The sequence below is a fragment of the Mugil cephalus genome, chromosome 7 (assembly GCF_022458985.1).
Source record: "Mugil cephalus isolate CIBA_MC_2020 chromosome 7, CIBA_Mcephalus_1.1, whole genome shotgun sequence".
NCBI classification, from domain to species: domain Eukaryota; kingdom Metazoa; phylum Chordata; class Actinopteri; order Mugiliformes; family Mugilidae; genus Mugil; species Mugil cephalus.
This window is the reverse complement of record NC_061776.1, coordinates 8,972,042-8,997,943: the sequence shown is the minus strand read 5'-3', so window position 1 is coordinate 8,997,943 and position 25,902 is coordinate 8,972,042. Positions and strand designations below refer to the sequence as shown.

At 39.6% G+C, this 25,902-nt stretch overlaps 1 protein-coding gene and 1 non-coding gene across 2 annotated transcripts; both read right to left on the bottom strand.

The window, feature by feature from the left end:
- Window positions 1–12: 12 nt before the first annotated feature.
- gipc2 (GIPC PDZ domain containing family, member 2) lies at window positions 13–24,772 on the bottom strand. The gene is made up of 6 exons (XM_047589192.1): window positions 24,167–24,772; window positions 10,655–10,840; window positions 7,413–7,593; window positions 5,347–5,459; window positions 5,160–5,241; window positions 13–2,481 (listed from the first exon to the last, which is right to left on the bottom strand). Exons 1-6 carry the CDS (start codon window positions 24,440–24,442, stop codon window positions 2,330–2,332), a joined length of 990 nt encoding a protein of 329 aa, XP_047445148.1. The 5' UTR covers window positions 24,443–24,772; the 3' UTR covers window positions 13–2,329.
- trnaf-gaa lies at window positions 10,557–10,629 on the bottom strand. Its single transcript has one exon. It is a non-coding gene; the product is annotated as a tRNA-Phe (tRNA).
- Window positions 24,773–25,902: the final 1,130 nt, after the last annotated feature.

Below are 25,902 nucleotides of genomic sequence, written 5' to 3'. Positions count from 1 at the left end.
CAAAAACAGCAATTAACAGTATGTCAAGATTTTTTTTATTTATTGTCTATGCAACAACAGCAGTGATCCCTTATGGTTTGTCAAACATCAGCAGATACCAGACATTAATCAAGACGCTCTTTTAAATTCAGGTTTGACGGTGACGGAGTGCATTTATCTGAGATTTGCAACTGATGCCGTTCCAGACGCTGCCTTCACAACGGCTTCCACCGTCATAAAAAGTCTTACAGCATTATTGATTTTTCGTGATGAAATAAATTACAGGAGGAGAAAAAAAATAAAATGACAACAAGTGTGCATCTCTAAGAACATTTGAGGAATGTGTCGTCAAGTTGGCTAAAAAGGCATTTTACAGGAAAAACAAACCCCTGCTCAGTCTCTGACCCGAGACTCTGCGAGATGTTTGAGATCTTGTAGGCCTGTCACGATAATCAATAAATCAATTAATCGCGATAAATGAAAACGATCTTGATAATTTTGCCAGCCTCGCTATGTTGCCTTGCGCATGCGTTTTTGTTTTCCTCGTCTCTACCAAAGAGGCTAAATGACAGGAGGGTTCATTCTGTGTATCGGTGTCAACACCAGGGGGCGTTGGTTCCAGAGCCGTATATTAGAGAGAGTCTGGCCAACTCAAATCACGGGCGCCATGTTTGCTACGTCAGAGGGAAGATTCTACTGTATAACCCTATGGGACGGATGTGCTATGTTGAAATAAATGTCTTATTTCCACCATTAATGGGCCTATAAATGTTATTGCCAAAGTCTGTCAATATGTAAAAGGTCCTCACTTAAATATCTCAGCGTCGACTTACTTTAAATTTGATGGTATGACTTTTTCCTATTTAAAATCTTAGCAAACATCAAGAGAGAGACATTTACCCCTTTCTATTCCCATAACTTTCCCCCTGATCCTGTGCTGGAGCCGAAGGCTTAGCACTGTGGCATATTTTAACTTTCAATCCAATTTTATTATCTGTTATTGCCACTTCTCTATAGGTAAACGTTGGTAAGATGTATCTAACATAGCGCTCATGAAACACGTGACCAGCTCAGAACCAATCAGCATAGAGCGATAGCTAAGACGGTCCATTCCCGTTGACCAGACTGTCTCTACTATATGGCTCTTTATAGCAGCACGTGAACCTCACGAGGAGTACAGAGCAAGGTAACGCGAGTACAAATTTGTAGGAACAAACGGAATGATTTCAAAGGTGAATGCCACAGTGTGGGAATATTTCGGATTTGAGCGGAATGAGCAAAGTAAACCCACTGACACGGACGACACAGTCTATTGTATTAGTTTGGAAGTAGAGGCAAAGAAAAAAGCCAATTAAACCAACTTGCACGCGCACCTGAAACACAATCATCCGGTCCAGTTTTCACAGCTAGGGGGGAAAAAATGCAAATGGAGACGAAGAGGAGCCTTCATCACGACAATCAACACTCACTGAGGCGTTTGGTCACCGAAGTAAGTATAAAAGAAACAGCGCAAAATGGTGCGCACACACAGAGAGCTGAGTTAGCTCATGTGTATTTTATTTATTTATTTATTTAGGATATTTAAAAGTTGTCGACATTGCAATTACAATGTTAAATGATCTTGAGAAATATTGCTTTTAAAGGATGTACTTGCATTATTATGCCATATACTATCGATAACGATAATATCGTTTATCGGCAATAATTTGTGTGACAATATATTTCTTATCCAGACAGGCCTACTTAAGAGGTTTTTTAAAGAGTCACAGCTGACTTCTTTAACATTTAAAAAGATCTGAAAAATAAGAAGGTTATATATTGCTACAATCACTTTAATTACACAATGCTGCTGCTGCTATAAAATGAGCAGCGCCACCACATTTATATATATATACTTATATATATATGTGTGTATATATAAAAACAAAAAGTCTATAAAAATCTGAGATACATCTGTATATTTAAAAATTGCACGGCTATAAAATCTGATTGTAAAAATTTAAGGTTGTGCACGTACCATTAATGTTAATAACCAGTGTGACAGACGCCTGTTTTCTACATTATGAGCTTTTTTAAATTAAGCTTTTCTGTCTCAGACACAACATCTGGAATGAATCACCAACTCTTCAGCTTGCTGGGGGGGAAGGTCCAGTGTCCGAAAGCTACATTCCACATGAATAAGATTACACCAAAAAAAATATATATTTTAGACAAAGTGATGGTAAAAAGTTAATCTTGAAGTTTGTCCAGTTTGCTTCTGAGGGTTTTAAGAGGTAATCTGGGGAAGTAGTGTTGTCTGTGTGAGTGTATATATGTATCGGAACGTGCATGGGGGAAGTCAGTCTAAGAATTAAAATCTCCCCTGCTTGGCGTCTCCAATGGCCCCCCAGACGTCAAAGACAAACTCGTCGGGAAAGGCGAAGTCTCCGAGGGTCTCGTCCAGCGCCATGGCGAATTCATCTGGGTTCTTCTTGTCACGGCCGACCTCGACCATCGTAGCAGCTGGAGGGGAAAGAGCAAGTTTCATCAGACATTTAAAAAAAATCCTCAGATCTTTAACCAGCCATAAAATTATGACCACGGGACGGGAGAAGTAAATAACATCTTGTGACAAGTCAGTGTTCTGCTGGGGAACTTTTTGGACCTGGCATTTATTCGTTAGACATGTAGCACCTGAGATAGTATGGGTAATATGTATATATATATGTTTTAAATAATAAAATAATAAAAGGAAGAATCTCTAGCATGCACACAAATAAGGTTTAGGAACAACTAAAAAATATGAAAATAAACACAACGTCCAAATCTTAGCCAGAGAACATGGTTCCATGAGTAAAGGAAGCCACCTATGTCAGATTAGAAATTGTTTCTCTAAACAAGAGGTGGACTGAGATTAATTTACAAAACAGTCTTAACTTCTGTCCCGAAGATGTTTCTATTTACACCTTGAGACCAGAGCCTCTGACTGCTAATGGCTTCGCTAGATCACAATTCATTGGGAAAGAGGACAGGGACAAGTAGTAGTAAGTATCCAGCTGCTGAAGGACGCTAATTGCACCAGTTTCTGGTTCTTACAGAAACAAGTTGAGCGAGTTTCTGATGGGCTACACCCACAGATGTTTTTATTTAAACCTCAACTTCCCACGAGTCCCTTAGAACTGAAGAAGATACTCGAATGAGTAGTGAAACGTCTTCTCAGAAAAGTCCAGTTGCCTTTTTTTTTTTTTAATTAAAGGCTTTTTTGGACACATTTGGGTTTTATTATGGGGCATGTTTCAATTGAGGACACCCACTGAACAGTCCTCCAACCAATTAGTCCTTCTCCACTGTAAACAAATTTAACTGCAAGGTGCAAAGTGAGGTATTTCCAGTAGTTTTGATGCCTCACAGTGAACAGAACCAGCTCATCATTGAACCTCTACTCTGACCGAATATTGACCATGTAAACGTTTTGGTCCCCTCTGCCCACATGTTCATATTTTGTCTGGCTCGGCTCTGAACCGATGTCTGAAACCAATTTTTCCACAGACTGTGCCAGGACACTAAGTCAATAAATAAATGTTTGGGTGGACAGCAGCATGCGACTGAATCGTGGGGTAGTTTTTAGAGAGAGGCCGCAGACGATGTTCCTAGCTGCTGCTCTTCCATCTATGTTACTGTGTCCTCATATGGTTGTTTTGTAAATGGTTTCGTGCTGCTTGATATTGCACATGCTGCTTATTTGATGCATGAATTTTGCTGTGCTACGAGGGAGTGCACGTGTGATTCTGATGCTACTGGGCTCTAATGGCCAACTCCATGCTTGATGCATGCTTTCTGTGCTGTTGTTTTTTTTATATGTGCACTACTGTGTCTCGTCTGTGCTTGTTTGGCCTGTATTGTATTTGTAAATTACTGCTGCTTTTTTATGCTTTCCCCTTTTTAACCTGTGTTGATAATATTTCTATTATGAAACCCTTCACCACCTGGCTGGGGACTACAGCTGGAAATTAGCTTAATTAGCTATTTACTGGCACTTTGTACAGATGATTAATAGAAACTAACTCTGCGTGCATTTTTACATCCAGCCACACTAATGCAGCCTAACCAACGGCCTCCCATTAAACTGACCTGTGCTTCTATTAATCTGTGTGAGGCCAGATTACATCATAATAGAAACAGATCCGTGTTGGTGGTTCACCGCCAACTACAGCCTTGAAAATGATCTCTGACACAGAAACAGAACCTCCTAACTTCAGTAGCCGTACTCACAGTGAATAGACAAACAAAGGGACGTGTAAACATTGTTGCACAAATTACAGACATGTCAGAATTCTGCTTCCCCTCCACGGCATGTCAGAGGTAAACACTATACCTTTTACACTACTACACCTTTCTCAGTGTGACAGAGGGGGCCACAAGCAGCCCAGTCTGATCTTGAAGTGGGCCAAACTAGTAACATAACACAAAGACCTGCAAGTACGACAACTCTAGTTTTTTTTCCATTTGCTTTAAAAATCTGTGCGAAGAAGAATAAGTAACTAAAAAAGCTCACGTTTAATAAACTATCCTTCAAAAAAAAAGAATTTGGGTTCACTGCTGTCTGCTGTTTTATTCTTGGTCTCGTGTTGTGTCCTGTCCATTTCTCTTTCTAAATTCTAATTAGGTATAGATGTTATTTTCATTGGAAAGTTAAATCTTCTGTGTAAAATTCATGCTAGGGGCCAGATTACGGTAGATGCTTATTTACGTCATCAGTAAATAAAAGCCAATACAATACTTTGGAAAACTGTGCTGCTGCTGCTGCTGCTGCTGCTGCTGCTGCTGTGCATGTCATCCATCACATCATACTTTGAGATTTTGGTTTTAAGGTTCTTTTTCTTTTTTTTTTTTTAAATTTGTACCCAATTTGCTTTCCATACTTTTCAGTTTCTACAATTCTTGAGCGAGTAGGTAAATAATTATGGCTGACGTATATATATATAACTTGTATTTTAGGTTGCATTTAAAAATTCTCAGTAAACTGTGTAGAATATGACAACAATGTATCGCAATGTGACTCAACTATCGTGATACGTATTGTATCGTGAAGTCCTTGCCCCTATTTGCACGTGGTTATTATGAATCACTAGAGGTTCCCAGGTAACAGTAGTCAGGTGTAAATAAGGCTGTTGAATACAGGGTTTATTGCATATTCTCACCGAGTTCAGTGTCTCTGATGCCCATGTAGCTCTCCAGGAGGTCGTCTACTTTCTTCACAGCTTTCTCCTCAAATTCCGTCGGCTGGAAACACACAAACAACTCGACATCAGCCCTCTTTCCTCTTATTATATATTATGGTTTCATCTCTAGTCTCCAGGAGAGGATAGCATCGTCAGAGAACAGTACCTCATCCTCTACGGTAGCTGGTCCTTTGGAGCGCAGTCTCAGAGTCCCCTTCCCTGTGCCAACCTTGTTTTCACTAGCAGGCTTGGCGCCCTTCGACCTCGGCTCGAGCATATCTGTCAACGAGGAGAGGACAACGTTACAGAGAACATTTTCTAAAAGACTGTTTTATTATCAATATCAGAGATTCCTGCAGATTGTGTGTGATTGCAATAAATTCCCAACCATTAAAAAATATATATTGTGGTGTTTTCATCTAAAAAAATACGATTGAAAAGGTTTTAAAAATAAGTTCCATCTCCTTTAACAAAGGCATAGTCTATCCTTTTCTTAACGAAACCAGCTTTATTTTTCATGAAGGTCGTTTTCACTTTAATATTCACAGAAGACACAATTTCCAGACTGAAATCCATCTATCAGTGAAATATTTAACATTTGTGCCCGAGAAATTACTTAAACTCACGCCTCATGTCTCATCTATATTGTAAGTTAATAAACATTAATGTGGACTGTTTTGCTTAAATACACAGAACAGCACCAGATGTTTAGCTGTCGAGGTGACATCTGATACGATACACAAACTGATTCTGCAGCAGGACAACGAACCAGTGAAGTGTTTTCTTATTTTTCTCTGTAAGATAAGAAAGCTGTAAGAGGTGGAAGCATAAAAATCTGCCCGTGTCCACCTGAATTTGTCGACAAACACCATTTTTATCTCAAATCAGTACGAAGAACATTACAATTTGAGAGCAGCTGAGTGTAAACCATAAGCCACTGACATAAAGCCTGCAAGCATAGGTAGAAACATCATTAATATATTCATTCTTCTGGGTCTTCATCTGATGATTCTGCAGGTCGTAAACAGCGCTGCAGTGAGGATTACAGTCTCTTCATGGAGCGCCCCCATAGCTCAGCTGGTTGAGGCAGGCGTCCTATAAATGCATGTTTATTTTCAAGCGTGCAAGTGCTGTCAGCTGCGGGGAAACGCGCAAAGCATGGCACAGCATCGGTCTAATTTATGGCATATGTACAGAATACAGAGTTTAAATTTAATCTGAAAATAGCCTTCGAGATTAGAAAACTGTCATTTTAACTGTGACTGTAACTCAACCATAACTATAACTAAGGTTTTGAACACCTGAGTCATTTGATTCCAAAGCATCTGAGTTTTACTTAATCCATAACCTACAATTTGCGCACTTTTATTTCAAGTTACGTATATTAATAAGTGATGCAAACAAAAACGTCTGTATTTTTTATTATCTAAGACACTCCCAAAGACACATACATGTGCAAATATCATATTTAATAGGTGCAATCTACTAAAATGACTAAAATAATGAATGATTGCAGAACGTTTTTTTGCTTCCGTCTTAATAAAGTAACTTTCTTTAGCAACAAGAACAAGTTAAAACCGATGAAAACAATTCATGAAATTCATTTGAACGTACCCTCATTTTATTTTAAGAGACTTTGCACCAACTAACTGTGGGTGACTTATGCAACCGTAACCACGACAGGCAGCACAATCAGCTGGCATGAACTGAAGACAAAGGTAATCATCAATAAATGTTACTTAATCCTAAAATTTGCGCACTTTAACTTCAAGTTACGTATACTAATAAGTGATAAATTAAGACACAAACGTGAACAAATATCATATTTAATAAGTGTAATCTATTGAAATGACTAAATGAATGATTAGAAAGGTTTTTTGCTTCGCTTAATAAAGTACACTCATTTTCCAATATTTTGTAGCACAAAAGGCAGGTTGGCTTTTGTGTGTACTGACTCAAGATGCTTGATCACCATTTTGATGAATAATTTGTGCGTGGAAGCAATAACAACAAAGTTAAAGTCACCAAGAACTTTCTTCAGCGACAAGAAAAAGTTTTAACTGATGAAAACGATTCATGTAATTCTCTCCAACGCACCCTCACTTTCCTTTTAGAGACTTTGCACCAACTAACTGTGGGTGAGTTATGCAACACGCTGACGCTCATTCGTCTCTGAATCAGCGCGAGCATCAATCACCTCCACTTTCACTTCCACCTGGTTTTCTGACTCACCGAAGGCCTTCATCGGCTCCACCAGCCTCAGGGTGAAGGATTTGTCTCGGGGCAGCTCTTTCAGCATGCGGGCCACCTCGTAATGTCGCGTCCCGACGATGTGGCGTCCGTTAATGCTCTCTATGTGGTCGCCCACGCAGATCACCTTCACCCCGTCTGCAACGCTGCCCTCTTTGATGCGCTGCCACGGAGAGAGATAAAGACGGAAAGAACGAATTACAAGACGGCAGAAAGCCTTTAAAAGGAGGACTGAGGGAGACAGAGGGAGTTTATGAATGAACCTTCAAGAGCTTTAAGGAAGGGAGGAAACATTTGTGATGCAAATGCAACCTTTTGAACAATTGTTCTGCTTTTGAAAAACAAAACAGTATTTTGCTGATCATTTTAAAACTTTCCCACTTCTTTAAAACTATATAAAGTTCTCTGTTCAACAATTTATTGCACAGAAGGAGTAAAGAATTATTAAGAATGTACAGAAAAAAAACTTGCCAAAAAATTCTTAAAATAAGCACAAAGTTCTCAACTTAAACTCAGCTTTAATTATATAGCACTTTAAACGATGACTACAGCCGAGACAAAGTGCTGAACATGGGTAAAATAAGAGCATAAGACACAAAACAATTAAAAGCTATGAAACAATAAAAACTATTAAAACATTAAAACAATAAAAACATAATAATGTAGAGCACTAAAAGCACCAAGTTGTAGTCTCTAGAACAAAATATAAGATGTATTTCTTTGATACAAGGATCTTAAAATGACTTTTTTGTAGTGTAGGTCCCGATTTAGACTTCACAAGCTGAAGGTTTAACCTCCTGAGATCCTGTGTCCTCATATGGGGACGTTAAGTTCTAGGTTTATGGCAGCTTATTCTGCTTCATTTAGACTTTTATCAAGGTATAAAAGTATAAAAGGTAATAAAACCTCAATTGTACAGTTTATTTATGCTCATTAACATTTCTAATTTAACATGACCAAAAATTCTGTCAATAGTAACGAGCTATAACTTCGCTAATTAGCAAGAACTCGATTGAGGATGTTGGGACTTCATTATTTGCAATGTTACAGAGTAACAGTTTTATATTTCAATACACATTGGTGACTTTATTGTAATATTGCTGTTAAATTTATATTAATAATATTATACAAAATAATCCCAGCGTCCACACATGAGGACATAATTTTTTCCAAAAACTACTTCCTGCTCAAAGACGATGCTTAGTTCTTTATCGTTCTTAGGTCCTACTAATCGTAAATAAAGCGAAATTAAAAATGCATACCAAACAAAAGCTCAGGTCTCAGGAGGATAAATGAAGACGTGAGAGGAGGAAACAATTAAATCTGAACTGACTCAACTGAACTGACTCAACTAAAATAAAGCATGTCTTAAAGAAGTTTAAGAGACACTTAAACAGAACCCTTCAGAGAGGGTCAGGTGATCAGGATGCAGTGCTGGTTCAGCATCACAGGATGGCACATGTGAGCAGTTTGGTTTCAAGAGGCAACATTACAAGAGACTGTAAATTGATGAGCTCATTATTATAGCAGGATCCACCAACACACGCCGCTACATACCGCACTGAACTATGGACTGAGACTGAATATGTAGTCAATGGAGTGGAAGAAGGTCAGCGAGATTAGAAAGTTTCTTGGTGAATAAAAGCACATCTGATTGTCTGATTTTGACACATAACCTGTATTTTATTGACTAAACTCACTAAATCTCTATAGTGTTTATAGTTTATGTTGAAATAGCGTCAGAAAGGTGGTAATTTAACAGTGTGATCATTTTGGAGGATGTAGTTTGTGGTGCTGTTAACAGCTTTCTCACTTATTTTGAACAAATACAGAACATTATAGTGGATTTCAAGAGTGTTTCTATGTGCAACTGAGCTACTGGGGTCAATAAATTTCCCTTGTGGATCAATAGTGTAAGACTAAAGACTCCTTTAGGATAATGCCAGACACAGACACTGTAACTTACCCACGTAGCCTACGCCAGTGTGAAACATTTATACTTGTGTGCTCCTCAGTCTGGTTCACTCTGTAATAACACCACCCAAACACTAGTTAGCGCTGTGTCTTTTTTTTTTTTTTTAACCAGTCAGCTTCATGTTTGTTTCTACTTCCTGCTTTTGCCAAAATTTTGCCGAGGACGATTTGTACAAATGTTTGTATCTTCAAACTTCCCCAGTTTAACTTTCCTCAACGTGTTTCATCTTCAATCAATTTGAAACTTGCGGAGATGGAGAAGCAGCCGGAAATATGAAAGTGCTACTAGCAAGGGGACCAGTCACAACTCTTGAGTTACATTTCTGGGGAGGTGGACGTTAGTTACAGTGTTATGGTCTGCATAGGGGCTGAACTATCGGAGTAGATTCTGCGTCAATTTAACACTGAACTATAAAACGCTAAGTCCATCTTTCATGAAGCTAAGATTTAATGCAGGACTGTTATATTATAATACATTAGTTTTCACTAGTGTACCTCATGAAGTGGCAAATGACTGCATTACCATCATAATGTTATGATACAGCTTAATGGAGTCGACTTTCTGAACGTGGTCCTTGTCCAAATTTACATGGAACAGAGAAAATCAAGTATCTGACGGGAACATGTCCTCCTCCTCCACACTAGGTGGCGATATGTGTCTTTTCAGGAGGTTATTACATCATATAATAAAGAACTGGAGTCGATATTGTGGTAGACCTGCATTTCAAACAAGCTTTTTTTAATCTCGTGTGATGCTTATGGTGCAGATAAGATATGCACTATCCCTGAGACGGTCCTGCTACCGACTCTGTTCACCTTCTTCTTCTACCTTCTTCTGCCTTTGACGGGCTTGTGGAGCAAGCACACACCATTGTTAGACTTGTTAAAGTCCGATTAGGCATATACATGCCATAGAAAATCATTTCCAAACAGATTATCAGGGTGTCTAAGGAGAACTCCGACTAACGTGTTTACATGCACTTAAATTGTCCAGTTAAAGTCGGATTAAGGTAATATTTTATTTATTTTTGTTCCACATGCATGTATGATGCGTTTCTCAACATTTTCTTTCAATTTGTTCCCCCAAAAGTGTGTATATTCAGACTTGCCCATGAGAGCCTTAACCACGACCTCCCAAAAAGATCTTCAACCTGCCGAAACCCGGGATCGAACCAGGGACCTTTAGATCTTCAGTCTAACGCTCTCCCAACTGAGCTATTTCGGCGTGAAACGTGCCCTCTCCTCCTCACCTTTATGAAAGCATATCCTGCTCCGTTGTCGGTGATTGTGAGGCCCAGGGCGTCTTCAGCTTTATAGATCTCCACCTCCTTCTTGATCCCTTTAATGTGGGCGAAGATAAAATCCTCCAGGCCGATCTGACCCCCGAGCAGCTTCTCCATGTCGATCTTGTGAGTGTTGAGGGTGCAGAACAGGATCTGTACGAAAGAAATGCAGCGGGTAAGTAAAGTACATGAGGCTTAATGAAGAATTACTATTTGATGAATCAACACGAAAGCTTTTAAATAGGTATTTAAGTATTAATAAGTAAGTATAAAAATAGCTCTTAAACTGAGAGAAACACTCGGAAGAATCCATGTCTTTTAAACGCCACCAGAAAAAAAAAACGACTGGTGTTTTTAGCAACAGCATATAAATGGAGCCTGATTCAAAAATAAAAAAAGATGCAGACACCAGAGTGCTGTGTCACACTGCTAAAAACAGGAATCACCAGGAAGCTCTGTCTTTTTATTGCAGCAGCTAAGTTATTCGGTCCTGTCCTCTCCCACCCCACGGCGTCCCCAGTGTGAGTGTGTCGGTGCATTCAGCGGAGCTGTTGCCTGAAATGTGCAAACCTAGGGTGACCAGGCGTCCTCCTTCTCCCAGACATGTCCTCTTTTTTTGAGACCTAAAAATGTGTCCGGGCTGAATTTCAAACTTTTCCAGGATTTGTTTATTTATTTTTATCATTAAACCATTAAAAAAACCCAACCACCCTAGGACCCTTACTGGGAAAAAAGCAGACATTTCCAGCTATTAGCTAAAGTAGAAGCCACTCATTAAATGAACATCTAGACCAGAGGTCTTCAATGTTTTTCAGACCAAAGACCCTAAAACTGATGGAGAGATTAAGTAGGGACCCCCTACCTACTATATGTGTTCTATATTAAACTAGTGCTATTTATAAATATACATTATTATTATCATTTTGCATTCAATAGTCATCTATTCAAATAATACACAGGTTCAAATATTATGTTTAAAGTTAAAAATGTCAATTATTTTCTATTTTATATACATATAATTATTTTGTTGACAGCTTTAACTTTAAACGTAGCTAAAATACTAACATACGAAAACATGCTGAATTTTGTTGATGTATATATAAAGATATTTAAATTTGTGTGGGAAACTTTAAAAAATACAAAAAAAAAAAGTCTAATCAACCAAAGATTTTGCGACCTCAACATAAGATAGAAATGACACCAGATACATAGCAAAAAGGAGAATATTCCTCTTTGTCACAAATCTGGTCACCCTAGTAAACCTGACTCCACACCTTGTGGCGTCTTGCATAAACCAGACTCGAGGGAAACGTGATACACATGAACTCGATACACAAGTGGACGGATTTAACAGCACTTTGAACACAGACCAGGGGAGAGGGGGGGGCTCTGAAGGCCGTGAATCATTTATTCTGCTCATCTCGGAGGACTCTATTAATAATTTCTACTTTAATTTTGTATTTACTAACTGAGGACTAAGCTCGTGCTGTTCTTGTCGCCGTCGTGCCTCCAGCTTCTACTGGGAGGGGATCAAGCTTCCTACGAGGGCTTTGAGAAAATACTGATCCAGGATTTAACGGCCGACTTCCGGGCTGCACTGTGCACACTGATTCGTACTGGTTCATCAGGCGGATGACCTTTGTGCACCCAATCAGCTTCTGGCAGCGATTCCTCTCTTGTTTGGGCCCTTTTTTTTTTTTTTTTCCATTTTCCACTGAGGACAAACGGGAGCTGCTCATTGGTTGCCTTGGGTTACCAGACTATGAAAGAAGGAGATTATAATAGAGGGAGGCCACTGCAGGAGAAGGCAGAAGTGAAAGGAGGTAGAAGAAGAACAATTAGTAGAAGAAGAAGAGGAGGAGGTTGATGTCTATGCTCACTCTCATTTCTTTCTTTTTCCATAACAAACCCCTCCACTCAGGGCATTGCATTACCCAAGAGCGGTGTGGGAGGAACAGCAACAGACGCCTACGGCCGGTTACCAAGGCTGCCGGCCGCTTTAAGCTGCTTCCCTTTCGACGCAGCTCCCTCCCAGGCGTTCACACCGAGGGTGTAGCTTGGCAGCAGAGAGCGGTGTCAAAAGATTGCACCGACAGCCTCTGATGCCCCTGACTCACGCCAACGGATACGACACCCCCCACTGAGCAAAAGCCTTGATACCCACATGGAAAAAGGGCAAGCCAAAAGGACCTGCCATCTGTTCAGTATCAACCCGGGGAAAGAGCTATTTAATGCTTTTAAAAGAGAGCTCCTTCATCAATACGGTTCAATAACAAGTCAATTAGAGATATTTAAAACAATTATACTTAAAAGTAAAACTAATTTACTCACTGGTTTCATAGATTTGTGGTATTTCCACAATATTTTACTTCTAGTTTTACATCTTGTATGTGTCAAAGATTTGTCCTGAGACCCTACGTCCTCATGTGGGGACATTAAGTTTTAGGGTTTGTGTCAGCTTCTAATTCTGCTTCATTTAAACTTTTGTCCTCGTAACTAGATACTAGCTGGTGTAAAACCATGATAGCGGGCGTTCATTCTGCAGCCGATCACGTGATCAAAGTGGACAAGGTGCAAAACCTCATCAAATTTTACAGTTTAAACTAATTTCTTTATAATTATTAACTTTTCTATCTTAATATAACATGCAAATTCTATCAGTAGTAACGAGCTATAACTTCGCTAACTACTCGATTGAGGATGTTGGGACTTTATTATTTACAATCATGTCTTTGCACATCAAAGTTCAAATGAAAGTTGACAGTTTTATATTTTGTTTTCATATTTTGGTGACTTTATTATAATATTGACTGAAATAATCCCCATGTCCATACATGGGGACATTATTCCTTCCAAAAACTACTTCTGTTCAAAAACGATGCTTAGTTTCTATAGGTCTTGTAATCCTACTAACTACAGAGAAATGTAGAAATTAGAAATGCATACCAAACTAAAGCTCAGGTCTCAGAATTTAAAAGAAATATAAATAATAAATCTTAAAAATAAATATATAAATCCATCCAAAGATTTTATGAATCAGCGCCGGATCTTGATTTCACCGCTGAACAATGCACCAGCTTAACGTCAAATGAAAGCCTTATAATTCAGTTCTGTGTGTTTAACGTAGGTGGAAACAGTTCAAAGTGAAAGTAATGAGATAGATCTATCAAGTACACACTTAGGATAATTAGACACATAGAGGCCGTGAATGTTTCCTGCATTACCTCCACCTGCATGTGTTCTCTAAAGCTGTTAAATGAGCGATCGCTGCTCCTGCCTCTGTTTGAAGACAGTTAAAGCTGGATAAATACAGCCTCTAAATGAAATATGCCCGGCATTGAAGTGACTGAAAGCTCAGGAAACCAGTTTCTTTGGCACCTGAACAGGTGTCAATTCGCAGCCTCTTCAAACCGTCCTTTAACGGCAGGAAAGAGGGTCAGGACGATTAAACCGGGAACACCAAGCCTCCACTTACTCATGTGTAAAAGCTTGTTTATGTTTCCCACTTTTCACCTTCACACTGTTAAAGTTTCAGTAGTTAAGAGGGAATGCTGATGTAAGCTGTGTGTGCTGTGGCGTGGCTGCATTTTTCAACAGGAAATCACATTCATCAGCATTCAGGCCTCTGTAATCATTGACCCACACTCGTTAGTCTCTGCAGGGCGACGATGGTGATGGTTTTCATAAAAGGTGGCTCCGAAAAAGCTTCAGAAAAGATCATGAGAAGCTGAAGCAAGATCTTTCTGTTTCATAAAGACGAAACCTTAGAGGTGGGAGTCTTAAAACATAATGTGGAGCCACAGAGTACACCAATAAACTTAAGTAAACAATCTTAATGGCTTAGTTTGTCACAGTGCAACTGTTCTTTCAATGATGGATGCTAAAAGTTCATTTACCAAGTAAAGTGCTGTATAATAACTAGGGGTGGATGTTGGCAAGGACTTGATGATACGTATCACGATACTTGAGTCACGATACGATACATTATTGCGATATTATGATACTGCGATATATTGCAGTATTCTACATAGTTCACTGAGAATTTTAAGGAGCTTAAAATACAAGTTGTAAAGATTAACATCATAATTCACTGGACAAACTGAGTAAAAATATAAATATATATATATATATACAGTATATTAATTCAACTTATCCAGTTTATTGCACTACAGTTCACAATTGTCTGACGTGGATGTGAAAGTCATTCACTATCGTCTCACTATCTCACACACCCACCCACTCACCCATTTTTCCCACCCATCCCATTTTTCCCACCCCTAATGATAACAAACTAAAAATATTTCGGTAATAACATTGAATCACAGACATCAAAAGTTGGATCATTGGTTAATCATGTTATCATGGTCAACTCCACACCCGATCCCTAGTCCACCCGACTGGACACACCAGGCCCATCTGCTTGAACCGAGGACAGTGATGGAGTCTGATGACGTTACTCCAGCACCAGCAAATCTCAAGAAACAACAACATATCTACTATTGTAGGAGGGAATCCTACGTTAGGATTCCTGTTCCTTTTAAGTTATACTTCCTTGTTATTTGACTGACCACTGAACCTGCTGCCAACGGTGAGATATCCATCAGCTTTATTCTAATTAGTATTTAGACTTTCACAGCAGGGAAAGTACAGGTGTACGTCACCTATGACCAGATGGCCTAACACCAAACAGATGGCCTAGCTTGATGTGTCAAAATCTTTACATTTTGACTCATCAAGCTGTTAAATCACATCTAGAAAGCCCAGATTTTAGGTGAATAATAAAAATGGTTTTGTTATTATTTTGCATGCAGTGTTAACTGACTCATGCTCATAGCACTAATGATTAGGGATCACGTATTTTTTGGTCTTCCATTGTTCTTCCACGCAGCATGTTTAGAAACAGGATTCTTCTTCTTCATCTTGCAGGTTTGACCCTACGCAACCATTTCCACAGTAGAGGAAGTTCTTTTTGTTTTTTGGGGGTTTTTTTTGTGGTAAATTTCGGTAAACGAAGAGGAAGGTCCTTTTTTGATGCTACAGAGATGTAGTTCTATTAATGGCAAATAAATAACTACAAATGACTGGGCTTGGCCAAAGCTCGAAATCGATCCAGTTGTTTAAAAAAATGCCTGGATCGGCCGTGATACAGATCCCTAGGAAAGACAAACATTTGCCTGAGGTGACGCTTGAAAGCTTCACTTCCAAAACAAATGCTGCCATCATTTATTTTCCAACCATTAACGTAGCAGAGAGTCTGTCTGAAGTCTCCATCCTCCAAGAGACCGAAACCTGAAGTCGTTCCCCGAAAACCCTTTTGTTGACGAACCGTTGCCGTGACAACACCTCCGTCTGCATCACTGCCGGTAAACGGCCACTTAAATAACCACGAAACCACATCCAGTCCGTTTAGTGGCGAGCACACGCGCGCTCTCGCTCCTCGTTAGCATCACTTTTGTTTCTCACGGCCGTGAGACACACACACACACACGTATATAAACACATACAACACACAAAAACACACACAGAGGGTAATTCTCAGTAGCTTGTTGCAGGTGTAATAAAGCACAATTTCCAGTAACCACATGCTCAGTGGAATCATGTTACAGGATAATTGCACAACGTGTTATTAAAACTCAGTGGGTCGGTTTAATATTACAAGACAAATCAAGATTACACTTGGGACTAATAACAATGTTGTCAACATTATTTTCTTTTAGGAAACCTGGGTCTTGGTTTTTATGTGGATGCTACTTTGATACGAACCAAACACGACCTCAGGGATGTCGTAGTTTGTTTTTGTTTTTTTTAGTGGCAAATCAAGTTGTTAGCCTTGAAGGACGATCTCCTGCTACGACCTCGCCAACCAGACGCCATTTTCCAGAGTCAAAACATTGAGGAACACAGAAGAAGAAGTCTTGTGCAACTCGTCTTCTTCTGTTTATTTTTTCTGGCAGTTTTAACACAAGGCAACAAATAGGAAGACATTTGGAAGCACAAGCGGCGTGGTTTTGATTCACGGCAAACCTAAAATAAATAACTACAAAGGATCCGGCTTGCAGATAGCGATCCAGTCGGATCATCTAAAAAGGCCTGGATCACGACCAGACCTCCTCCTTCCACCGCGGTCCAGTTCTGATGTGTCCGCTGTAGGAGCTTTCATCAGTGGACAAGGGTCAGCATGTTCACCCTGACTGGTCTGTAGCCAGTCAGCCTCAAACAAAATAGACTGTGATCCACTGTGCATTCACTTTTTACAGCAATCTGAGGCACAGCAGCTCGTCTGTTGTTGGATCTGGCCCCAAGGGACGACCTTCTATTCCCACGTGCATCAACCAGCTTTGCTCGCCAGTGGCGTTTTCTAATGGAGGATAAGGGAAGGCATGCTTCCACTCTTTTTTTAATCAGACTGTAGCTGACATTAAGTAAAAATAATCTTCTTAACAGTTTCGCCAATTCTCCGTTGTGTCACTTCATCTCTTCCTTATTTCTTTAATTATTGAGGACGTTACGATGTTTAAAACAGCGCCTCTCTAACGTAGACAAAGAAATACGGTGAAATATAGTGTTGCACTGTTGTCAAAGGGGAAACCAAGCAAAGTTGGAGAAAAAAAAAAGAACAACGATGAACCAATCAGGTGAGGCTGCTGTACAAACTGAGCGTTTGACCACAGTGTATCTATCTGTCTCTATCAGCAGCCTCTTAATGTTCATATCATCATGAACAGTAACGGCCTTCACGTATTATTCTCTGCACAACAACAAACCAAGGGATCCAACCCACCAATCAAGACAAACCACCTCATGCCTCATGCAGTATACACCTGTATAACCATAATTGTAGCTCACTCTCCCCCCTCCCCGACTTGTTTCTAACAATGTTTAGGAAGTGAATGCAGGAGCCCGGCTAATACAAACACCAGACTAAAGCACCATCAAATCAGATTGTTTTGAACTAATCCTCCCCCTCCCCCCTCCCATCTCCCCTCCCCTCCCGATTAAGAAATATCTGTCTGCGAATGTGGACGTTGCAACCTCCTGGAAACAAAAACACACTCGGGCCGCAGCCCAGATATTCAAACCTGTAGGCAAATGGCCGCGTGCTTTCAGGCGATCAGGTGGACAAGAGGCAAAGTCACAGAGCCACACCTGAAAAACCTGCAGCGGCGAAGCCAATAACAAGACTTTGACCTGAGCGCTGAGAGAACATTTAAGAGATCCCCCGTTCTTTATCTGAAGTGACATTACATTGAATGTGTTGCGACAGACACATTAAAAAGCTGTTTGCTTTGCTGATGGTGCTTTTTAAATAAAGTGACATTTAATGACGCACAATCGACGAACAATAACGGTGAATCCGGACGTGCCTTAAAGCGACGTGACGTCTGTTCGGAGGGAATTAAAAGGCAGCGAGCACAAAGAAGACAACGCCACCGTTTAGTTACATAACTCCTATCTAACTGAGCCACTGGTCCACAAACAAGCACAGTCATGGTCAGTGAGGGAGAATCACAAAAATCACAATGACAATATTACAAAAAACATTTAAAAAATGCACATGCGTGGCTAAAAGGGATGGACACAATGAACCCACGTCAAAGAACAAACAGCAGTTAGGTTTGACTGTGACCTCACTGAGCCGGTACGTCACACAATCAATAGGCAGTAATTCATTTTTTATCGGTTCAAGTCTTGATTTAAAAAGATTTAACATCGCTTTAATGCAAGATGGTTTGATTGAATATAAGAATGTTTTGCTTCTTTCTAGTAATGCTGTCTTTGCAGCGTAGAAATCTGTACTAAAATCTGAGTGGATTTAAGAAAAAGTCTGACGACGGAGAGGAGCTGCACTAAAAAGCCACAAGACACATGTGAAACGTCTCAAAACTGGAGGTAAAACTGTAAAGAAGCTGAAAGAAATCCACATTAAATCTGAGAACATCAGTAACGATCAGTCTGAAAAGAGGAAACCAGGAAAGACACTATAAATTAGGAGGTTAGGAAGAGCTTCTCCTGAATCTGCTGATCAGCTGGTCTACGGTTTAGTCCTTCTAGATCTAGATCTGAGCATCTACATGCACAGATGAAGATGAAGTTTATTTTCACTGCGTCCGTTTCTCTCCTCTCGTGCGCTGGTTTTCTAAGCTGATTAGCTAATCGGCCGATCGCTGACAGAGCTCCGACTACAGCCAACGATGCACAAACAGAATAAAACGAGAGCACAACAACAGAGCAGAGGGCTCATTCAGTAGCATCTGATGCTAAGATGCAGTGTCTTTCATTGAGTGCGGCTGCATCTGACAGTTCAGTGATGAATATAATCTCCAGCCCTTTATTTCCCCTGTTAATAAACTCTCACATGTCTTGAACAGCTTCGCCTCATCCCCTCAGCACAACCGGCTAAAACGAAAAGGAGACGCCAGCTCTGCTATAAATCTACATTTTCTGATTCATTTTTCAATGACTCACAGTTTAAACACTTCTACTCTCCCGGTTTAGTCATCAGTCAAAAATGATTAACAACTCAGGTGCTTTCGTAAAAAGTTAAAGGTACAGGTCATTTTCAGTTTTCAAAACCACTTGTTTTAATGGAAATCAGGGGCAGCTACATAAGAAGCGTTGACACAGCAGAGCTTCGTGGGTATTGTAGTATTCAGACCCATCAATCATGTCCAGAGTTGAAATCATCAAAACTGGCTGAACAACTTACACTGGTGAGATTGTACCATTTACTTCAATTAAAAAAAGAAATGCAGCCAAACCAGACAAGCAGCTGGTAATAAATTTTAAATCAATACAGATAAATGTTAGTAGAAATATGCAGTTAAATTAAATTAAGGCCATAAAGTAGGTTTGGTGTTTGAAGCTGATGATAAAATAAGCAAGTATTTGTCAATCCAAACAGGGTTAAGTCGACAGTTTATTGTTAATTCTCCATTTCAGAGTTTAAAAGGACATATTTTTGTCTGAAACACTGTAGGAATGTCTACACGTTGCATCAGTTAAATTCAATTCACGGGCTGGGCCAATTGGGGATTGGTTCTGGGCCGCATTTGGCACTAATTGAATCGAGAGGGATAAAATAATAAAATAAAAAGAGGTACAATGCTGCTCCTTCTAGTGAACATGAACTGAGTCATGAATTACAGACGTTTGTTAGTTTAAAAGATACGTTTGTGAGTCAGTTTTCCAGTGAGATGGTAAAGTACCATATAAAGTTTATAAGGAAAGTCCATCATCTTTTTTTGTGGTATTTATGACCAGATATAGCAAATATTTGGCCAAGTTCACAAGTTTCACATTTACAGAAGAAGATGGTAAGTTAATATATTAGAATTTAGTTTTATTCATGTATTGTTTTCATAAAAATTGAAAAGGGGATAAAGAAAAGAGAAAACCCCCAACCAAGGTTTAATGTCCAACACTGTTCACTTAAGATAACTAACACCTGGATTTTTTAACAGTGAAATGTCCTCATGGAGTCGTTCCTTTTTGTCCCAACTGTGATGAACATTTAAAAGATCTGATATCAATTCACGAAATCCTTGCATCTGTCTTTGCATATTTTAAAATGCCATTTCCAGCATCATCTCACGAGACTTGAAATAATCCAGAACTAATGCGACTAACTGATCCAAAATATGACAGAGAAGCTACAACTCAATCCACCAGGCCTGAAAGTAGAAAGTACGACGACAGATTAGAGCTGGAGAAAAGCAAAGCCACGACAACTACAGGTAAAACACCTCAAATCTCCAAAAATCATTAGTTTCCAAACTGAAATCTCTATAAATGAATCCAAGAAATCTGTAGTGAGACCCAGCCTTAACGTTTCTATATATATTTTACACAAATAACGATATACATTCATTTGCCACTTCATTAGGTACACTTCCAATATAACAGTCCTACATAAAAACTTAATTTTTGTTTAAAATAACTGAGACCCAAGCATTTCTTTGGAATTTCTTTAAGATAAGATTAAGATCTTTTGGTATTTGGGATTAGTAGGACCTAAGAAATCTTTGAACTGGAAGTGAGTTTTTCAAAAAACATCAATGTCCTCATATGTGGACACTGGGTTATTATAATTTCACAGACCCGAGCTTTAGACATTAAAATATATAATACGTAAAAATAAGCATCATCTTTGAACAGGAAGTAGTAGTTTTTGTAAAAACATCAATGTCCTCATATGTGGACACTGGGATGATTCAAATATTTTTATTATGATAAAGACACCCAATGTGTAACAAAATACAAAAATGTATATTTTAATATCTGAACATTGCTGTGCAAGTCCCAACATCCTTAAACAAGTACTTGCTAATTTCCAACGTTGTAGCTCGCTGCTGTTGTTAAAATTTGTTAAATTTAAGACCTTAATGTCCCCATATGAGGACGCAGGGTCTCAAGAGGTTACGTCCTCAAACGAGTCCTTAGGAGTTTGTTAAATTTTCATGTAAAAAAAAAAAAAAGCTCAGTATACCCTTCTTCGCTACCAGTGCATGGCAGACAAAAGTTTCTCCTTAAGAGGACAACAGCCTACAAACCTAAAACGTAACGCCCCCATATGAGGACGCCGGGACTCAGGAGATTAAAAGTTCAGTTCAGCTGTGTTTTAATTTTGAGGGTTTGGTTCCAACATCACTGAAGTTTACTTAATGAAGTGGAAAGTGAGTTCAAGCAACATACCGACTAAAATCTATAGGCGCACACATGTAGAACACTGTGTTCAAAGGGTGGGAGGGGTCATAACGTAGACAGCACTGCTATCTTTTGTCCCGTCTGACACAGGTCACGTTCAGTGGGCAGGACGGTGAAGGTGTGGCGGTGTTTGCAGAGAGAGGAGGCCGTGGGCAGGGCTGGTTCCCCCGGGTTCCTCTGGGGACGGGTTATCTGGTTCGATTTGAGGCTGTGCCCACTGTGGCGGACGTGAGGGACTTCCTGTGGTAAAAACCGTGGAGTCCAACAACTAACAACATCACATCACACCCTGTCCAACTGTCTGTCTTTGTGTCGGTTTATCTGTCCTGAAAGAGGTTGGCGTTTACACACACACAATGACAATAGGACAAAAGTTTCTCTGACGTGTGATTATAAACTGGTTTTCCTCACACTCCAACAGAAGTAAACCAGAGCTGAATGTGTAATAATGGCTTCACAGAGGGGGCTTGATATGTTGACATTTGAGTTATTTTACCTTTGATACCCGTCGGGCAGGCGCTGAGGCATTACCGTAGCAGGAAATGATTTATTTTCTCTCAGCGCCACAGCTATCAAAATAAACACCGGTGTGATTAGTGCTGTAGCACCGAGCGCGTTGTTGGAAAGAGGACACGCTGTGAGGCAAATTCAGCTATAAAACAAGTTGAGACAGAGACAGAACAACACTAATGAGTGTTCGTGATGGAACAAATACCAGCAGAAACTCAGCCCGTGTCCCATTCAGATGAATAGTTTCAGTGTAATTAAGGATAACTCCGCTAATAGGGACGTAAATCTACACGTGAAGGCTCATTTCTTTCCAATCATCGCCCTTTTTGCATGCGATGACTGCATCTCCGAGCTTCAGGAGGTCAGCCACCTTCGTGCCGACAAAAAGCCGAAGCACGCCACTCACACTTCCCTCTGAAAAGAGGAGCTTAAACAGTCTGATCTCGGAGGAAGGCTCAAAAAACCTGCTTTTGTGTAGCCAGGACCTCCGCGCGTCCTACACCTGCAAGCTCTCGTTTTAAGACCGCCTCCCCGGTGGAATTCGATGCTGAATTGGCACGATAGACAGTGTCTAAAAATAGAGCCGTATTAATAAGTCAGGCCACAGACGTTTCTGCGCACACTGCAGCGGCCGAAGGTGTTGCAGGTTCGCAGAGAGTCTGCAGGGCGTGTCGGGACAAAACATGAGAGGCTAGTGGAGCTGACTTTTAATGGCACCCCACGGGACTAATCTCTTAGAGAAGCTACTTATAAAGCTGTTTACCCCAAACCTTTTTTTTTTTTTTTAACGGCAGCATTGCAGAAGTGGAAGATAATTAAATACCTTGTAGCCTTGTAGTTAAATGTTTCTTTAGGAATTAACAGTAAAAGTAAAAGTATTAATAAGGAGAGTTTACCTTATTATTGTTATTACACTCTAAACTACTAAATTATGACTACATACAGAAAAACATAAATTATCTATAAGAGTCTCTGTATGTATTTGAATTAAACATGTGGGAAGTTTAAAGCTCAATCTGTCTGTGTATGAAGTGTTTTAGTGAAAACATTCATATTTCCAAGGGACCACAATACGTCAGACATATGTAAATGAGTAAAAAACACAGTGTTTACTCATTTGCATGAAGCCTAGGAACTAATCTGCCGGAATACTTCACGTACACTATGTAAAATTAAGCTTTAACACCTGAACGCAACACTCGTACATGGCTTATTTCTTGTTTTTCCCCAGATTTTAATAGCACGTGAGCTCTTGTCTTACCTCAGGTGGGCTTACTCTATAAACGTTGGCTATTTACACGTTTTAGTGTAACTTTTACGTATAAATAACTATCTGTTACGCTGAGTTATGTCTACAGACGTACATGAAGAAAAATAAAAGAGCTCATAGGATAAATAAAATAAGCAGGACAGCAAGAAAAAAAGATAAAGTTTCTATTATTTTTTTGTAATGTGAGCTTTGATTGCTCTGTTTAAAGTCAATTTGTCCGAGTATTATGTGTTTAAGCATAAATATTAATATTTACAAGTAACGTCATGTGTCAAATAAATATAAAGGAGTAAAAACCACACAATAAAGCAGTAATAAAGTCAATAAGCATAATATTAGAGTACAGCGAGTGTTGCACTCATTTGTATGAAGTCTAGGAACTAATCTGTCTGAACACTTCACGGACACTATGTAAAATCAAGCTTCAACACCTGAATGCAACACTGTTACTGCTTATCTGTACTTTTCCACGTTTTAACCACACCTGAGTTCCTACCTCAGGTGGACTTGTCTGTTTTCACATTTAACAGTACTAAGCATGAAAACTGGCCTCATTATTGCTCTGTTACGCTCTGAACTACTGAAAAAAGAGCTCATAAGATGAATAAAATAAGTAGGACAGCAAGAAAAGAAAAGAAAAAAAAAACGCCCGGCTAGATAAAGTTTCTATTTTTTTTCTAATGTGAGCTTTGATTGCGAATAATAAAAGTTATCTTTATGTTTGGTCCTCGGCTTAAGAGGTTTAAAGGTCAATTTTTCTGCATATTATGTATTTTGGCGCAAATATTAATATTTACAAGTAAGTAACCAAAACGAGTCAAATAAAGATAGATTAAATGAGTAAAAACTGCATAATAAAGTACTAATAAAGCCAACAAATACAGTTTTAGAAGCAGCAGCAGACAATAAGTACAGCTTACAACTCATTTGTGTGAAGTCTAGGAACTAATCTGTGCATTTGTTTTTCTGCCTTTTAACCACAGGTGAGCTCTTACCTCAGGTGGGCTTATATTAAACGCGTCGGCTATTTTCACGTACAGCTCCTTCACGTTGGTGAATCCCTCGATCCTGCCCGTGGGGCTGCCGTGGGCCAGTTGCGTGTGGAAGACCAGCTTGGGCCGCAGGTTGGCAGGTGGAGCCGGGAGCCCCGCTCCGTTCACGGAGGATTTGCCGAGGCTCCCGGTACCTGCGTGTCCGCCGCCGACCTCCTCATTGTCCACCAGCTGCTCCTTCGTCGACTTGTTTTTCTTCCTCCACGGTCCCAGCGGCATTTTCTCGGCGTGTAGTTTTTTCCCGGTGCGTGCAAAAAAATAAACAACTCCGAAGCTAAAACATTGACCTGTTGAGTTCCCAGCTTTCCTTATTACTACTTCCTCCTTTCTTTCCTTCCGTCCTTCTTCCTTCCTTCCTTCCGTGGACGCTTTTTCCTTTCCTCACCTGATTTGACTTTCTTCGACAGTGTCCGGGCCCGTCGCGTGGAAATAAATAGATAGTCTACTGAACAGGTAAGGGTAGGGTGCTAAGTGAAGCGCATTAAACCGGGACACAGCCCGGTCCGCTCCTCGTTAACAATAGCTCCTCTGTTGGTGTCTCAGCGTGCCGTGCGGCGCAGGCGCAGTAGGGCGGACCTGGGCTCAGGAGGGGCAGGAGACCCAGACCCGGACCCGGAGCACCAGGGAGCGCACCTGTACAGAAATCACCCCTTTAATGACAGGTGAACTCCTACCTCAGCTAGTCTTATATTAAAAGCCTCGTTTGTTTTCACATTTAACATATTAAGCATTAGGATTTAAGTTATTATTACATTGTTTGGGCCTCCAATTGAGGGGATTAAAGGTCCATTTGTCTGCCTATTATGTTTTTAAGCGTAAATATTAATAAATATTAAGTTAAATAAATGTGAATGAGTAAAAACACACAATAAAGTAGTAATAAAGTCAATAAATGCACTATTAGAAATAGTAGTACCTTTTTATTTTTATTCCTCTACTTCTACAGCTGTGATGGGGGCTTAGCTCATCTTAATTTCTATTCTATTCTATTCTATTCTATTCTATTCTATTCTATTCTATTCTATTCTATTCTGCTCTGTTCTTGCTCATTTGCATGAAGTCTAGGACCTAATCTGTCTGTCGTTTTTTTCTCCACCTTGAACAACAGGTGAACTCTAAGTTGGGTTCACTCTAAAAGCCTCGTCTGTTTTTACACATTTGACAGTATTGAGGATGAAAACTGACCTCATTATTGCTCTGTTACGCTCTGAACTATTGAACTGTGTCTACAGGCGTACAGAAAGACTCACGAGATAAATAAAATAAGTAGGAAAGGAGGAAAAAACGTCCACCTAGATAAAGTTTCTTTCATTTTATTGTGAAAATTAAAAGCTAGTTTTATCTACAAGAGCCTTTGTGTGTGTTTGAATTCAACACAAAGTTCAACAAAAAGTATAAAGTAGGAGAACTGACCTCGTATTGCTAAACTACTGAGTTACGTCTACAGACGTACAAAAAGACATTAAAAAAAGCTCAGAAGATAATAAATATAATATTAGACAAGTTTACAACAGTGTTTACTCATTTGTATGAAGTACAGGAACTAATCTGTCTGAATACTTCAAGTACACTACGTAAAATCAAGCTTTAACACCAGAACCCAACACTCGTACATCGCTAGTTCATTGTTTTTTCCCACCTTTTAGGAACAGATGAAAAGTTTAAAAGTGAATGTGATT

What these genes read in the sequence shown, in the direction of transcription:
- gipc2 (XM_047589192.1), bottom strand. Translation starts at nt 24,442, where the DNA reads ATGCCGCTGGGACCGTGGAGGAAGAAAAACAAGTCGACGAAGGAGCAG. An exon ending in CAGGATATGCTTTCATAAAG is followed by an intron (nt 7,594 to 10,654) that starts GTGAGGAGGAGA and finishes TCTCCGTGGCAG; the next exon opens with CGCATCAAAGAGGGCAGCGT. An exon ending in GGAGCCGATGAAGGCCTTCG is followed by an intron (nt 5,460 to 7,412) that starts GTGAGTCAGAAA and finishes CCTCGTTGACAG; the next exon opens with ATATGCTCGAGCCGAGGTCG.